The sequence below is a fragment of the Aulostomus chinensis genome, chromosome 14 (assembly GCF_037954235.1).
Source record: "Aulostomus chinensis isolate RoL2024-O1b breed Wild chromosome 14, RoL_Achi_v1.0, whole genome shotgun sequence".
Lineage (NCBI taxonomy): Eukaryota > Metazoa > Chordata > Actinopteri > Syngnathiformes > Aulostomidae > Aulostomus > Aulostomus chinensis.
Genome location: NC_141333.1, coordinates 9744892 through 9761693, shown reverse-complemented (window position 1 = coordinate 9761693; position 16802 = coordinate 9744892). Strand labels below are relative to the sequence as shown.

The window sequence follows — 16802 nt, the reverse complement described above, 5'->3', positions numbered from 1 at the left end:
ACAGGTTTTGGCAGATATGGTAAATTCCAGAGACTGAAAACTTTCATCCTTCATGCAACAATGCTTGCTATTTCTCTTGTACGCAGGAGAGTGCTATTTAATTGCAACTTTATCCTGCACAAGGACACATATGTTGAAGGACATATGAGCGGATGTGGGAGTAGAACTTCAGACCTAAAACTGTCCTGGGACACGCTGGTCTCATTCCACTTACAGGCAACACAGACCGTCAGTTTACCACAGGAAGCCGCCCCTGCTGAGCAATAATTTTTTTTTTTTCTGGGTCAGAAGAAAACAGATTGGTATAATTCTTCTTTCTGTCTTATTCATGATATATGCTGCACCATTAGAGTCAAAGAAAAGAAACAATGGCTACAATTCAGTCCAATAAATAATAATGAGATCACTTCCATAAAGACCAATTAGTCTCCAGGCAAAGCCATTTTTCCCATCCCTTCCCACCGACCTCCAATCTCCAGTGCTGCATTCACCCTGCTGCCTTATATTACCAATGCTGCCTTTGTCCATTCAATAAAATAAAGTCTGAAACGATTAGTGGGTCTGGAACGATGGTCCCAGCCTCAAACGCTGCCCTGGGCTTCACGCTGCAGGCTGAGCTGATGAGGAGCACTGAGGTGCTGAGACGTGAACACAGAGAGAACCGCTCTGAGTTAAACAAATACAGTTTTTTGAAATATTATGATGATTATGAAATAGACGGTATTGTTGCAAAGGCTTTTGGACTGAATTTGGAGGAACTACAGCTGAGTTATTGGATTTTCATAAAAAAAAGAAAAAACAAACAAACATTAAAACATGTCCTTAATGGTCTTCTGTGCCATTTTACTGGTAAAACATGAAATATTGAGAAATCTCTTAAAAAAAAACCCCAAAAAAGAAGATGAAGAAAGAAAGGGAGTTCAGGGAACACTACAGCATTGTGTCAAAATTTGAGACAAAATGAGAAAGACAGAGAGTGTCTAAAAACTAAAACATCAAAGGGGGGTGTGAGAAAAAGACACACAAGAACTGAAGAGAATCCAGACTGATGGGGAGGGGGTGGATAAGGGAAAAGAGAAACAAGGAGGGGTCAGCATGGGTGATTAATTTCAGAAAGTGCCTCAAGTTGTGGTCTGCCCATCCCAGTTGCTGTTTTGCCATGTGTACCCCCCCCCCCCCACCCCTTGCAAGTCCCAATTGTGTAATTCAATTAACGTGCTCCAGCGAGCCTTGATTGATTTCTTCAGGCCATCAACAAAATGGCTGGCCAAGTCTCAGTCATTCCCTCCCGATTTGCTCTGAGGCAAGTCAGGCCCGCCGCTGTTCTCTCTCGTCATTTCCTCTCCGTCCTCTCGGCCAAACAAAGCTCGCGAAAATCTCAAAGACGATGAAGTCGTAACCCGAGTGGGCACATACAAACAATAACTAAGGTGCTGAGAGAAGGAAAAGGTCTACAGTTCAGCCGAAAACTTCATATACACAAAATTAACAGACTCAATTTAATTGCGGTTTGCACATTTTGAAGTATCAAATGACAAATGGATGATAAAAATGGCAGCATCCGGAAAAAAAAAAACTTCAGCCTTTCTGCAAGCAAACCTTCTTCAACCTTCTTTTAATGCACTTCATGAGAAACAGCGTGTCGGGCTCTGTAAAAGGAGGATTATCAGTGATTATCATGAAGCAACTCCTGTTATTCTAACAGTGAGTTGAAGATTTTCTTTTTCCGATTTTTTGAAAACGTCATTCAAATTTGCGTTTGATTTGGATGGAAACCAGATTAATGACTCGGGTTGAAAAGTCTGTCCACTGTCTGTCAAAGTCTGCTTCATACAGCAGCAGAAATGGTGCGGAAAATGGCAGAGCTTGTAACAGCTGTGGAGAAAGAAAAACAGTTCCATACAAACAGCTCTGACATTATTCTTGTAGCAGAGTTGAACATGAATTTGCGCACGTCTTGTCACAATTTCAGACTTCTTCTGACAGCTTTTGATAATTACACAAAAGAGAGGACCACTCATGTGACCACGCAGCAGCTAAGTCGGGACCTGCCGTTCTGGTTCTCTCCTTCTGTCTGTATCCTGGCTGTCAGTCGGGTACGCTCTGATACTGCCCCAAGGTCATTTTATTGTGATCGCACCAGCATGGGGCTCCATGTGTGATGCCATTGTTGTCAGCGCCCATCTGGTGGCTTGTAACACTCCCATGAAATCAGTAATGACACAGGTAGGGAGTCCGGTTACCTTTCCATGTGTTGCTTACCTCTTGTTCAGCATGTGTGGCTTCGTATGGAAGAAGTATGCACATTTTACATGCTTTGACCACTGACTGCCATTAACTTAGTGGGAAAACCATTTTCCCTCCAAACTATTTTATATCAAAACTTTCTGGAGTGGGAAGGGCCGGCTAAATGTAAACCCAGACACAATGACTGAAGTTAAATCCACATTATTCAATAGCTACTGTATTCACTACCTCCTCTCTACATGACTCAGCACAGGCGTGCTGTAGTGAGGAGAAAATTGGTGTTTTCAGACCATTTATCTCATTATGCAAATGCAGAGTTCATAAGCCACGTTCGCATTTGCTTCCCACAATATGATTTAGGAGACCCTCCAGTTCTAACAACAGCTAATGCAGGCTGGGCTAGCTTTGGCCATGAGTAGGGGATTTAAGTCTGAGTGTACTCCGGTATCAGATGCTCAAGAATATGCTTGAAAACATGCTACTCTTGGTGCTACTGTTATCTAAAATGTACAAATGGATCAGTAGGGACCTTAATCTTACCCGTTTAAGAGCAATTATATCCTCTGCTGCCCCAAATGGAATTGTCAAAGCACAAGCCAATTCCATCCCCTTAAATACGCCTGGATACTCACTTACCTGCTCAGCCCATGAAACTTTTTTTTTTTTTGCAACAAACACAGGCGGACAATCCATCAGCACCAAACGTTTTGTGGGTAATTCAAGTTGCAGATGAATAAATTATCTTGAGCACAACTTTCATATAATTTATGAAGTGACACTGATTAACCTCAATCCCTTTTCAACTTTGATATCCTCACATTCACTCTGACATGATAAGATGTAACCGCTGCTATTAAAAAAAAAAGGGGAAAAAAAGATGTACCTTGCAGCCTTGATAGGGTTCATTTTTTTGAGTTTTATAAGTGTCACAAAGGGGAGGGAACTGCTCCCTCTGCGACACGCTATGAGGATCTCAGTTGTTGACCGGAAAGAAGGATATCAAAGTAGAGAAGAGGGCTAAAAAAGCAGGTCGCCTAGATTGTGCTGAACAGTTTACAGTTTTCAAGACCATTATCGCCCACTCCCCAGCTACCAATCCCCTTCCCGCCCCCTGAATCTCCATGTCCAAACAATTTAAATGTCAAAGCTGCAAAATAAACAAACCGCCTGGTAATAACCCTCTCTTCTGTTACCAGCCTTCCCAATCATGTGTTGTAACCAACGGCAACACAATTTGAATTCCTCCATAGTTTACCGACACTGATGACATGGAAAAGGTACAATAGGGACAGGAGACAAACACACAACGGCCACAGAGGTGGACGAACCGCACATCAGTGACATGGGAAATGGGAGTGTGACACACAGACAGTATGTACAGAGCACACAGAACACAGACGACATCGTAATGCTACTGGAAATAAGAAAGGCTTTTTTTTCATTTCTTTAAAGGAAAATCCATGAGATATTCAGCTTATTGAGTCAGTTGGGTGGAGTTACGAGCGGTTAGGTCTGGTTATATGTTAGTTAAATGTCATTTAATTTTTTTTGTCTTTTTAATTGTGATGGTTAAACGTCTTACCTCGAATCGGGGTACCCTCTGGAGGAGACACAAAAACGAAGACACAACATCAGTTTAGTTAAAGGTTAATGTTAGTCATAGTTAGTTTTTTTAAGGGTTGGAATACATTACTGTATAGCCAGGAATTAATCTCTTTTTTGGTCTTTTGTTTTTGTTTCCATTTGAATATGAAAGAATAGCTCACACTGCTGGTATCACAAAGGAAGAGCAAGCTTTATACTGCTGGAACGCCCCTTATCCTTATCTTTTGCTCCCCTCTTGGCCTTATTTAAGAGCTGAAGAAGGTCTTGGCATGTGTTTTATCATGGCTGCAACACTGGTTGATAAGGCAGAGCTAGCGAGGTTTGACCTTAGGTTGACATGGGTTGCTCTGGTGGTATAAGCCTTTTCGAAACCAAATGGCCCCAAGTAGAGTTCAGTGAAGCAGTTTGAGGAGCCACTGGTCTACACAGGGTATCTACATGACAAACCTGTTGGGGTGGCGCCACTAAACTGAAATAACTGGCTGTACCTTCAGGCAACCACAACTTAAATCAAATGGATTGAAGTTCTTATTTATCCTACAAGTCGTAAACCCGCTTAAGTTTGACAGATAGACTCTTTGGCTCAAGCTGCATCCCTTCACCTCAGTCATTCAATCTGCTGGCTTTTTCCATTGTTTCATTTCACTGTGTTGTATGTTCCTCTGTTCTTTGTTTATTGGGACTCTATTGTGTTACACCCCTGACTGCAGGCCAAATGTCCCATTAAGGGACAATAAAATACTGAGCTTATCCAGTCAGTCGCTAGTGGCTTTTTCAAAATGTAGCATGAGTTGTTTGAATGCTGTAAAAGGCATCCCTTACAGGCATGCAGGGCTTTGGTGTGGGAAGGGGAGTTGACTTGACTCCAGTTCTGGCAGGCTATCAACTGTATGCCCACTCTTAGCAACACTGCTTTCTAATTTTTTCTTTTTCTTACTTAACTTCTTCCTCCTATTCATTTCTCTCTCTCTCCCTGTATTCGATTGACTGGGAGGGACTCTTCTCGTCCCTTTGTGTAAGTTCCTCATGGAGTCACTGTGCCCCTGGTCATGCCTTAAAGGTGCCAGCGGGCCAATTCAAGCCCTGAATAGGTCCTCTAGACGACTACAGGCATACAGCTGAGGATCAAAGATACCTCCTGCCCATTCAGCCAAACACTACAGGCCAGGCACCTGTGTGTGTTTATGCATTGTACGCACAAGAAGTTATGCTGGCCCACATCAATATCTCTCCCAGTTAAAAAATAAGAATCATGAAATACTGGTGCTTAAAATGTAAATTGGCGCTGGTAATTTCCATATAAAGAGGAGAAGGCAGAATTCTATGTACCTGGAATAAAATCTTCACTGTGTTCTGATCAAATTGTTGTTCCAGCTCTGCATATAGAGGTGCCCTTTGTGATACCAGCAGGAAGGAGGCAACCACTGAGTTTAAAGTTCTGCCTGGTTTGCAATGCATCTAGCTGGAATATTTTCTTTGTCTTTGAGTAGCACAGCAGTGCTTTCTTGCAGGTGCTTTGGCATGAATCTTAAAAATATGTCTTATTTTGAAGATTCATACACAAAAATCTCCATCACCTCTCAGTCAAACTACAAATTACAGCCTCCAAAATAATTCCAATTCACATTATGAGCTTCATGGACTGAGGGTTTATTTTAGGACTGTTTCATTGGTTTTATATCCAGTAAGTGTAACAAATAAATCAGCAAGTCACTGTATGTCATTCATACATAAATATATAAATACACATATATTATAAATGGCGATGGCAAACTAATCCTAAAACTACTAATATGCTTTGTGTTGTAGTCAAAGTTTGAAGTCATTGAAAAACCAGGCAAAACAGTGAAAGCGACATTTAAATCATGTCTGCAGCCATTTTTAGAGACACTATAATCAACGGTACAAGACAAAGGAGAAGAGGGCTCTGGGAATTGTTACAGAGTTAGAGTTTGATTAGAGGCTGCAGGTTTAAGAAGTTGCGATGTGGAAGTTTAGTTAGGAGTTAAGGGGTTACTAGTTAAAAGGTTGGGTTAGGTGAAGGTTAAAGTTAGCTTAAGGTTAGGATAAGGTTAATAAAGCAGGTTTGTTATGGGGAATCACACGCGGGCTGTATTCAAAAAACCTAGAGACAAAGGAGGGAGAGCAACAGAGAGGAGGGGAGGGAAGGCAAAGGTGAGGTGAGGGTTCACAAACATAAAAGAAGGAAATTGTGGATTGAGGCTTGCGATTATTTAATAATAAATATAAAAATGAACAGACCAGACATCTGGGTAACTGGTCAGTATTCAATTATTATACAATGGCAAATCCACTTGTATTATGGTTATGTACCCTAACGGCCATAAGCTCTCCTTTCTAAGCTTTGGTCAGTCAGGGGTTGATCAGCTTACGATGACAATGACCTTAATACACCTCACCAGGCAACTCAACTATCAACTGTGGCATTATTTGCTCCACCAACCGCCCCAGATATTTACCCTCTGAATATATCAAAAATATAATTAAAGGATGTAGTCTGCCCGTGCAATCTGGTCAGAGATGATGCCCATCTGCGTGTGAGGTGGATAGGTTGCGTGATTGGTCGAGTGTCAAAGTCTGACCACTATCCAGAGGGCGCCTGGCTGACCCTCTCATCGCCACAGACAGTCAGGGATCCCAGTGGTGTCACAGCAGGTCTCAAGGAAAACCTGGCTGCTGCTGCCACATCTGCAGAGGTCCTAGTCACTCCCTGCAGAGCAGCTCTGATGCCAACACATGTGAGTGACTCCTTGCACATTTCAGAATAAGTGCAATTTAACTCAGCATGACTCACATTGGGGTGTGCATAAATTTGCATGTTCGAAGCCAACTACTGTCAGGTCATGATTCTAAGCCTTTAAAGGACTTATTCTTAATAAATATACACTCCTCCCCAACCTGTTTGTCTCTGTCATCTGGTTAATGTGTTCTGTCTGACAAGGCCTGTGTAAGCCTGGGGTCCACAGCCGCAGGGACTTGGAAAGAAATGTCAGGCTCCCTCCACACCTCTGGAGGAGCTCCTCAGGAGATCGGCACACAAATATCACTGCCCCACCAGCACAGCATGGTCTGACACATCTAGCGGATAGTCAGCCATTTAGCTGCAACAAGAATTGAATGGTTGATCTGCCACTATTAAAATTCCTAATCAGGATGATGGGAATAAGTCAGATTATGGATCATATTCACATAATGTTTTGACAGAAGCTGAGTTTGGGTTTAAACTTGTGTTTGCCAGCCATATTCCTTTGCTTCTACCCCATCTCCTACTAGAATCACTATTTTACCACAACATGGGGCTATCTTAGTGTTACCCCCGCAGGCTTGAGAGTGTGCCTGCAGCAAAAGAGCGAACGGGTGACCCAAAAAATGTCAACAGCAATCTGATCAACAAAAGAATCCAAAACCCACAAATGCCCATTCGAAGGCTTTGAGGACAACGTTTGTTCTTTGAGAGAAGACCCTGAACACGTACTAAATACTTAAACCAGAGGACCCAGGGTGGATACTCAAAGTGCTGAGGACATACAGGCCTTTTTCTCATCAGCATAAATCCTGCCTGACTACTGAGTTAGCTTTCCTGCAAAAAAAAATGAGGCTACATTACCTGAGAAGAATTTTTGAATTTTGACAAAAGAATAAGTTTAGTAATAAGTAAGTAGAATAAGTAAGAATAATTTCATTGTCTGTACTTCAACATGCATTATTTTGAATTGTAAGTGAACTCTTGCTTCAGCCACTCATTTTCCAACAAGGGCCATGGGGGCTCACTTAGGTCGAAAAATGTAAATCAGTGGGGATGTGGGCTAATTTGGCAGAAAAAAATCTTCTTCTGAGAAAATACTTTGCAAAGAGAAGGAGTTCAACTCCGCCCAAGAGTGTGATTGTGGGGGTTCAGCCATACAGTGCTCAGGCCGTGGCCTTCACCTGGACACAACTCAAGATTCTTTCAGCCTCCTTCAGCACATGCTGCACTTTCCAAGAGTGTATTGGGAAAGAGTGAGGTTGTTATTGTGGAAACTGAACAGAAGAATGAAAAGCAGCCAGTCATGTCAGGAATAGTGTTTACCATTTGTCTCACAAGAGGCCTAAAAATACTGGAGGCCATGACTGCAGAGGAATAATTGTCTTGGATGAGAATAATTTGATTATTTCCTCAAAGACTTCTGTCTTGGAACACAGCAGAGAGAAAGAACTAGACGTGACAGTGGGCATCAACATGGTCAGTGAGAGTAAATAAGCCACACTTACATCCAGTGTAAGGTGTCTGGTCTTAAAAAAAAAGGTGCTTTGGTATAAATAAATTAATAAATAGTGGTTAAACTTCTCCTGAATCTTGCTATACATATTTGCTTTAACATGATCAGGATGTTGCCTTAGAAGACTTGCTCCGCATGTCTATAAATAAAAATGGCGCAGCTTATAGGTGGACTGTGATGCCTAAACCCCCTCCCTAACTTTTGCTGCTGCTGCGTGTCCTTAATTTTCCTTTCTGCTATATAATCTCCAGTGTGGTGGATGAAAGCAGATTAAGTTGGCATCAATAGGAGCATAGGCGAAAAACAAAAGTAAAAGTTCAGGATGAATAGAAATAGAACACAGGGAACAAGTGGTAAATGGGTATACGGGGGTGAGGGGAGAACAAGGGGATGCATGCATTTTGGAAAGTTTAATTATGCCATCTGCTTCAAGGAGAGTGGGTGGGCTGCTTGGCTTTGAAATAGACTTACCAAAGGTTTCTGGAAATCACACACAAAAAGAGATAAAGTAAATAGAGGACAGAGGAAGAACAACATTCATTTAAGTTGTAATTGAATGCCCTCGCCCCCCCCCCCCGCAAAGAATTTAATAGCGTTTTAGTTTTGTCTTCTGTGCCACCTTAAGCAGTTATCTTCCACTCACAAATATAACCTATTTGTCAAACATTCTATTTACATTTTATGATTCTAATTAAAGGGATATTTTGTTTGTTACATTCAATTTCAATTTGGTGTCACTTGTAAAATATAGCCGATTTAGACTTACTGCAGGATCCCACCAAGTCAGTCTGCTACACATTCCGGCTCAGCCGTGGCTCGCGGAGCTAAACGCATCCACTCTTGAAAATGACTGGAATTTCACCAGACTCCCTGCAGAACATTTCAGGAGCTCTAATTTTTTTTTTTGTTCTTTTCTTCTTTTTTGTGTGCAAGCCACGAGAAGTAAAACGGGAAAATGCTGCCATCTGTGTGATTTTCACATTAAAATAACCCGACACCCGGTTAATCGTAGCGTTTATTAGCTTTGTTTGTAGACTACCACACAACAAAATGGAAAATGGCATCACTTAAACACAAACAACTTCCAATCTAATCAGCATGTTTGCTTCTGAAATGCTCCTAGTGGGAAATGAAATCACGCAAGCGACGCAATAAAACCATTGTCACTGCTGGAATGCAGGTCAGCTAGCCTCGGTGGGATTGCAGCATTATTTTCGGTTGTATTTTAGAGTTTGTTTGTCTTTCGTTATAACTCGTTGTTATTAGTCACGACCAAGTGGAATGTGTTGAAGACTCTGCAATGCGCGCTGGGGACACATCTGAGTTTCAGACACAAATATAGACAAAACACATAAAGAGACAGAGTAGAAAAAAAAAACAACATTTCATTTAGACAAGACACACAAAGGCATTTGACAGAATTATGAATGACAAAGAACAATGATACAGAGGTTAAACAGGCAGGAATTCTTTCAACCATCAGTGATTAAAACTCACAGAGCTCTGAGGATATCGGCACCAGGTCAACACATTTTTAAATGTTTTGGCAACTGGTGGTAGAGCAAAACCAACACAAAAATCTCCAAAACATTTGAATTTTTTTTTTTTATGATACTCCATTACATTTAAACGTGATTGGGCAAGCATACAATCAATTTTGAAGACAAATACTGCATATAGAAAGAATTTTCTAGCTACAAGAAAACTCTGCAAGGCTGGAGACTGGAAAAATGGAAGCAAAATCATGAGAAGGAAGATGAAAACCTTTTTTTTTTTTCATATCCATGGAACGGTCCTTGGACTACAGAAACCAGAATTCTTAACATTTGCTCAACATCACCCAAGCACGCAGGAGTGCATCGGTACGTTAAAGGTGAACCATATCTAAAATAAATACATTTTATAGAGCTTTGGACTTGATGTATGTGGCCAGGCATAAATAATGAGATGACAAATTGATCTTTTGAGTGTACAGCTCATGAGGGCCACAACTGGGACAAGAGCTCAATGGTAACACACTATTTAGTGGCGTCTACCCTGATTTACTTTTGCAGTAACAAATCAAATAAGAGTCATTGGATTTTTCAAATGGTGACAAATCATCGACCTAAAATATCTACCCTTTATTGCCCGAGGCCACTTCAGAGTCTGCACTTAATTAGCTATATAATTAGACTTTACTTTCCTAGGCCTCTCAGTGGGGTTAAATCAATGGGAACAAGACAACATATCCAGCACTGTGGTTGTGCCAGTAGAATGTGGACATGACTCTCATTATCTACTATGACACACTTCTGCTGTGTTGAGAATCATTTGACCTCATTCTCGAATGTTACACTCTTACTAAAGAACATTTGCTGCTTTCAACACATCCGGTTCATGATGATTAGAGACTTAATATACCTCTTCAGTCTCCACCTGAAAGTGACGTGTGGCTGCAGGAACTCAGTGTGACGAATGTAATCAAAGCGCTTCACCAACTTATGTTGAGGCTTTCCTTACCTGAACGTAGCTGTTTTATTCGTCCATTACTGGCACTGGGGTCGATGGGAAGGAAGTCTTTATACCAGGTGATTTCTGGGTCAGGGTTGCCACTGGCGGCACAGAGCATTGTGGCTGTTCTGGTGCGCTCTACTACTTTGAGCTGAGGGCCCATGTCGATGTTTGGGAAGCCGGGAGGGAGAAGGTCCTCTGTGGGAGAAGAAAAGTTGGAACGTGAGACTTCTGACCGAGTGCAAATCCAGACTAAGAAAGGCTGTATTTAGAGGAGTTACTGGAATCTTATTTTTGGTGCTCAGTTACTTTTAGCAACAATACAAAAATGACTCATTTCAGCAAGGGCAACTACATGGCAGCACCCCACCGTTAAATTACAGTCAGCTTAATGCAGTTGTGGTTGTCACAGTTTTGAACAAAACACATGAACGTGCACAATTTTATTCAGTTAAAATCTAAAAAAACAGCACCTTGTCTTTTTTATCATGAAGATTGCTGTAAGTGCATTTCTGCTGTCAAAGCACAGTGGGATATTTCGGAGCAAGCAATTCCTATCTGCATGACATATTCTGTCTCTAGTAGCTAAATAAATAAGGACCATTTGAATTCCAAATGTATTTGTATTCCAAATTTATTTGTAACTGATGGCATAAAATGTGACAAATATATTTGGAAATCATGAAAAAAATATAGAATATGTAATAGAGGGCAACTGCTTGCACTTTGATAGTGACTTTGTTGAACACAACCCTTGAAAATTTTATAAAGCACCTTGAGGATATTATAAATTAAACTAAATTACTGTACGTGCATATTTATAGCCAGCCATGGACAAAAGAGACATTCACGTTTCATATTCTCTCTTTGAAAACAAACAGGCATCCATTTCCACCATCAACTAGCTGCGTGCTTGCTTATATGCCTTTTCAGAAGACAATAGCGCCTTGAATGTGTTCTCAGTTTGAATGACTTGAAATGTAAATAATGCAACAGTAAAAAAGATCATCCCTTGACACAAAAGGCTGAACAATAATATCAGAGAAAACCTGATAATTCCTCCCTCCAGTTTCCCTTTGTTCACTGAAATAAATGACGCTCGTGTTAATTTAATGATACACTTAACCAGAAAAAGAAACACACCTTAGTTGAAACACACCAAGATGCTATTCTTGAATACCAGTTGAGAGTAATGACATTTTTTATTCAGGTATTTAAAGATCCAAGACTTGAGGGTGAGATCCAAACTTCTGTGGCTGTCTTTATTGTTACGATCACTCCCGAACCACAACATTAGCCGGTATCACTTTTTATGAGCCCCGTTGTATCCTTGCACCACATGATTCTGCATGATTGAGCGATTATTTCACTGTTAAGTGCTGAGAGTGAAGTAGATTCTGTGGTCATTGTACACAGTCTCCCTGCTCTGTTAGGGCAATTAGTCCCATGGGTCAAAACGCCTGACCTTTACCCTAACCAGAGCCAAAGCAGGGACTCATTCTTAAAGGGCCGGACGTGGGGTGGGGGTGGGGGGATGTCGAGCGCTTCAATATGCATCAGAAGCCCAAGGCCACATCGCAACTCAATAAAGACTGAGTGACTAAGATGTTGGCCAGTGGCACTGGAGAGGTCACTGTTCATCTGGAGCGCCAGTGACCTCATGTCGGCAATGCAGACATGGTAGACACGGATGACACCCAGCGAGCACTAAATTATAGGAAATTAGGACAGTAAATTGAGTCACGGTTGTCGACTAAAAGCAGCGTCGGTCTGTCCTGCCTTTAACAGTTAGAATGAAGAAATTATTTTTTGTTTCTTTTCTGCTTCATGAAATCAAAGCTGTATGAAATCAGCAAAGATGACTGTGATTGAAATCTTTGCTTTTGGCCAATGTTGACTCATTCAAAGTCACATCATTGAAGCAATTCAAATTAAGCAACAGGACGATTTTCAAAATGCTGAATATTATTGATTAATGTAGCTTATATAATGCTATTAGTACCATAATATTCATATTCTTTAGACTGTGAGATGACAAAAAAAAGCCTTTACTGCCTTTCACACACGTCCACATGAGGATTGCACTATTACTATTTTTCTCTCATGGTTTGAAGTGTTGGGGTGTTGGCCTTTATATGTGTTCACAATACTGTTTTTGACAATTAAAGATATTTGAGAGCGAGAGACTGAAGAAAGAACTAGAGGGTCTCAAAATGAAGTCCAGACAGGTTACCTCTAACTAAGGCTGACATCAGCGGAGAATGATGAATATTTCAATGCTAGGTTCAAAGAAGTACAGGCATTTACACTGTTTTAGGCACTGTGCCGTATCCTCCCCATTGATTATTAATGATCACCCCCGTATAATCTTTTTATATCAAGTTCCCCTGAAGCTTGGAAAGGCAATAGCAGGCCTACACTTCACTTAAAAAACTTTGTGACAAGACAGAGCAATATGTTACCACAAACTCCCTCTTCTGTATGTCATCAATGATCTATGTAAAACATGCCATAAAAGGTGCTGCACTCTTATAGCCGCTAGCTGGTTCCTATCTATTGAAGAAGGATTATTGCATTTGTCTGCTTTGCTCTCTAGATGAAACATCTGATCTTTTTAATGTTTCTGAGGTCTATCGCTGCTTCACATCACATTAACCCTGCCTTCATGGTATGAAGAGACAAGATAGAGGCCTACAAAGACTGCAGTATTTAACCCGAAAACATAAACTGAGTTAGTGGATTTGAGACTAATGAAATTAGGCAAGTAACAGACTGTTTCTGCCCTGAAGGAGCAAGGGAGGGCAAGAAAAAAAAAAACAAAGAAAAAAAGGTGAGCGAAAAAACAAACCAACCAAAACAGCAGTAAACAAGAAGCGGGGATGGCAGATTCATGTGGAGATTATGCTAGCGTTACAGCTGCTCTGACCTGATACAGCACAGGCAGCCTTTCCTGGATAAATGGCATGTATTGCTGGTTGCTTACATCCCCAGGAATAGAGTCTGATACCATCTCTCCCCTGAAGCTTACAGGCTCAGTCGATAAAGGCGGCCATGCAAAAATAAAAAGATCACTCATCGAGGGAGTGTTACTTCAGGGTTAGCTATCCTGACTGTGAAGGGGAGAAAGCAACCAATGACATGGCTTGATTATATCCTAGCATTCCCAAAGGGCCATTCCCCCATATTAGTGTGGAAATTGCATTTCTATGATGTGTACTGACTCTTCTGTGTGGCGACAGATCTTCACAGGCCAAATAGAATTAATGCGAATGTGTTATTCGTCAATGACAATGTCGCTGCTTATTTAGCTTGCAGCAGACTGTGTCACTAACTCCAATATTCATCATACAATAGAGCTATTTTACCAGCGGTTTCTCAAATTGAAATTATAAATGCTGCTTCTAAAATAGAAACAGAAAAAGAAAAATTAATGATTGTCATCTTCCACTTAAAAAAAAAAAAAAAAAAAAAACCACAACATAATTTGCCCATTGGGTTTCTGAAGAAAAACACCTCCACGGGTGCAAATTCAACAAACGTGGCCTACGTCCAGAGAATCTTTCCCGGCATGCAACATTGTGGGTCCACTTTGGTTTCCATTTTTTTTTAAGGGAAGATTACGCAGGAACTGACTTTTCAAAAAGCCCAGATGAGGTGTGGCGTTGGCCGGGAAGGAATCGACTGCATTTTCAACAGAGCAAAACCCTGTGTTAAATTAAAGTTTGGTAATTGAAAATATATTATCAACATCAATGGCCTTATTCATTCTGTGTATCGGTCTGATTCTTAGTTGATTCCCTAAATGACAGCATCAAATTTTCAGTGCAAAAATAAAACAGGATAAAAAGTCCAAAAGCTTTCCAATTGCACTATCTTAATATGTGAATTTTCCGTTTCAACAGTGTACTAACACATGACATTGTGCTGCAATCGCCAACTGCCAGAAATACATGCTGAGACACACTGTACAAAGGAAATGGACATGGCATATAATACTATATTATAATCATAATAATAATACCGATTCTGTGACAACTCCGTTTCTTGATTTTCATGTGTGGTTTCAGGACATTCCCCTGTGCTAACCCTTCTTCTCTCAACCTTTACATTCATCCAGTGTTAGAAACCCCGAAAATCGATCAAACTAAGCTTATGGCTGCTGCTGATGACATCCTGAAGAATGCACAATATCTGACAAACAAACCAATAAACAAGATTTTAAATAGAATCCTAGCTTGCTCAACACAGCTCAGGACTGTGACATAACCAAACTGTTCCTGTGATGGTGAGCATCAGACTGCATCCCCTGTCCCCTCCATGCAACAGCTGGCTGGGTCAGCATGACTCCAAAGTTAAGCCTCCATTTGACCCCCCCCCCCCTTTTTTTTGGCTTTCTTTAGACTTTTTTTGGGTGTGCTGGCTTGAGTACCATCATTATCTATAATTGTCTTTAATTTTGCTTTACCATTTAATATCATTACGGGAGTGACAGGTGCAAAGCCTTTAATCAGCCTCCCGTTAGCTGAGCCACTGTCCGGCTGTTAATCTGCAGACTCATGCCTGCTGTCGCGTTCTGCTTTCTATCATGCTAAGTGTGGCCCTCTTAAAAGGTCTGTCCTTTAGACTCATTTAACTCTCCAGACTAATCCCATTCACAGTGATTCACTCCTACCACATCATCTCTTTTCAGCTAATATAAGTCAGTCAAAGTCCTACAGCTGCTTACAAAAGAAGTGATTTTATGATGTTGGGTTCACTTTTCCGGAAGAGAAAGAACATGTCCTGATGAGTAAGCAGTCCTTCCATCGGAGCTGCATAAAGAAGTGCAACTCATGTACTGCTGGTAACATGTTAGTGTCACACTTAACCTTTACTGTTCTGCTCTCCTGAGTGTGTTTTAACTCAACCGCTAATTGCAATAGGCTACTGATAGCACTGGTCTGAATGGTACACTGAGTAAGTACTATCATATTTCAAATGCCATCCATTTTCATCCGGTGTCAACATAAACGACATCGTGCCTTCAACACTGCTTGCTCTGAGCCATCAATTATCTCACGGAGATCTAGGGGAGGTAAAGAGAGCGAGGGAGGTAAAGGCAGACTGGCTGGTGCAGCAGTAAATGCCGTGGGGTGCTCCACCATCCCCCGCACCTATTACTCATATTATTATTTTCACTTACTGAAATGATTTAATTCCATCAGCAGCATAATCAGGTTAACTGATTACCCAGCACCACAGCATAGAAACACAGGCTTTTAGCAGATCTGTGTATTAATATGACAGAGGGGCTGCTGGAAGATTGACAGAGAGAGAGAGAGAGAGAGAGAGAGGTAGAGATAGAGAGAGAGAGAGAGAGAGAGTGAGAAACAGATCAACACAGTGGAAAAGGATGGAGAATACTGATGGCACATAAATGTGGTCTGAATAAACAGTTTAACTAATGGGCAGCTGACTGGAAACAATGCAGTCTCATTAACTCTGCCCCCACGGTTTAATCACTGCCACACCGGGACCTCCCAGATGGGGACTGACCCATATCTGATTGAATCTGGCACCTCCTTGGTCACTTTTCTTCTTCATGTCTTTGTTGCATTTGTCCCGGGGTCACCTTCCTCCAGGAGCACCTGCCAGCAGCGTCTTTGCTGGATATGCAGTGAAACTCCATATCTTCTTCGACGCATTTTCTTCAGTTTTTTTTTTTAACTCTCTTTTACTTCTTTAAATTCCCTGTTGACATTACCAATAAATGGATGCATTTTAAAACAAATAATTAAAAAGAAATTTCAATTGTGTCAAAAACGTGCAACGTTGACGATGCCACTAATTCAGTGTGAAGCGAAGGGACTCGACATAAGGACAGTGAGAGAGAGCGATTGTATCATCCCTCACTTTGGAAATTCACTTCACCTGACAGTCATTCCAATGAGGAAAATTTGAATTGAAGAGAAAGAAAGATGCATACATCTGTTCTGACGTGTTTCCCCTCTCTGATTTTGAGTGATTACTATGATCGCTCGATGGAAACTAAAAATGTTTTGTTTGTCACGACAGATAAGTTTAGTCTTGGTTAATTAAAGTGCTCCAGGGAATGATGATTTTTTTTGAAGAAGTCAGTTTCTTTTTTTTCCTCCCCCAACCCGCTGGAACAGCATAAACTTTCTCTCACTCTCTCTC

The 16802-nt window shown here is 41.1% G+C and overlaps 1 protein-coding gene across 7 annotated transcripts in view; it reads right to left on the bottom strand.

Moving 5' to 3' along the window:
• ptprsa (protein tyrosine phosphatase receptor type Sa) overlaps positions 1–16802 on the bottom strand; it is a 227397-nt gene that overhangs the window by 80748 nt on the left and 129847 nt on the right. For all 7 annotated transcript variants that reach the window (XM_086223445.1, XM_086223447.1, XM_086223451.1 and 4 more), the window contains one exon: positions 10635–10823. In XM_086223445.1, coding sequence (XP_086079571.1) covers positions 10635–10823 — 189 coding nt within the window. The remainder of the gene's footprint in view (positions 1–10634; positions 10824–16802) is intronic.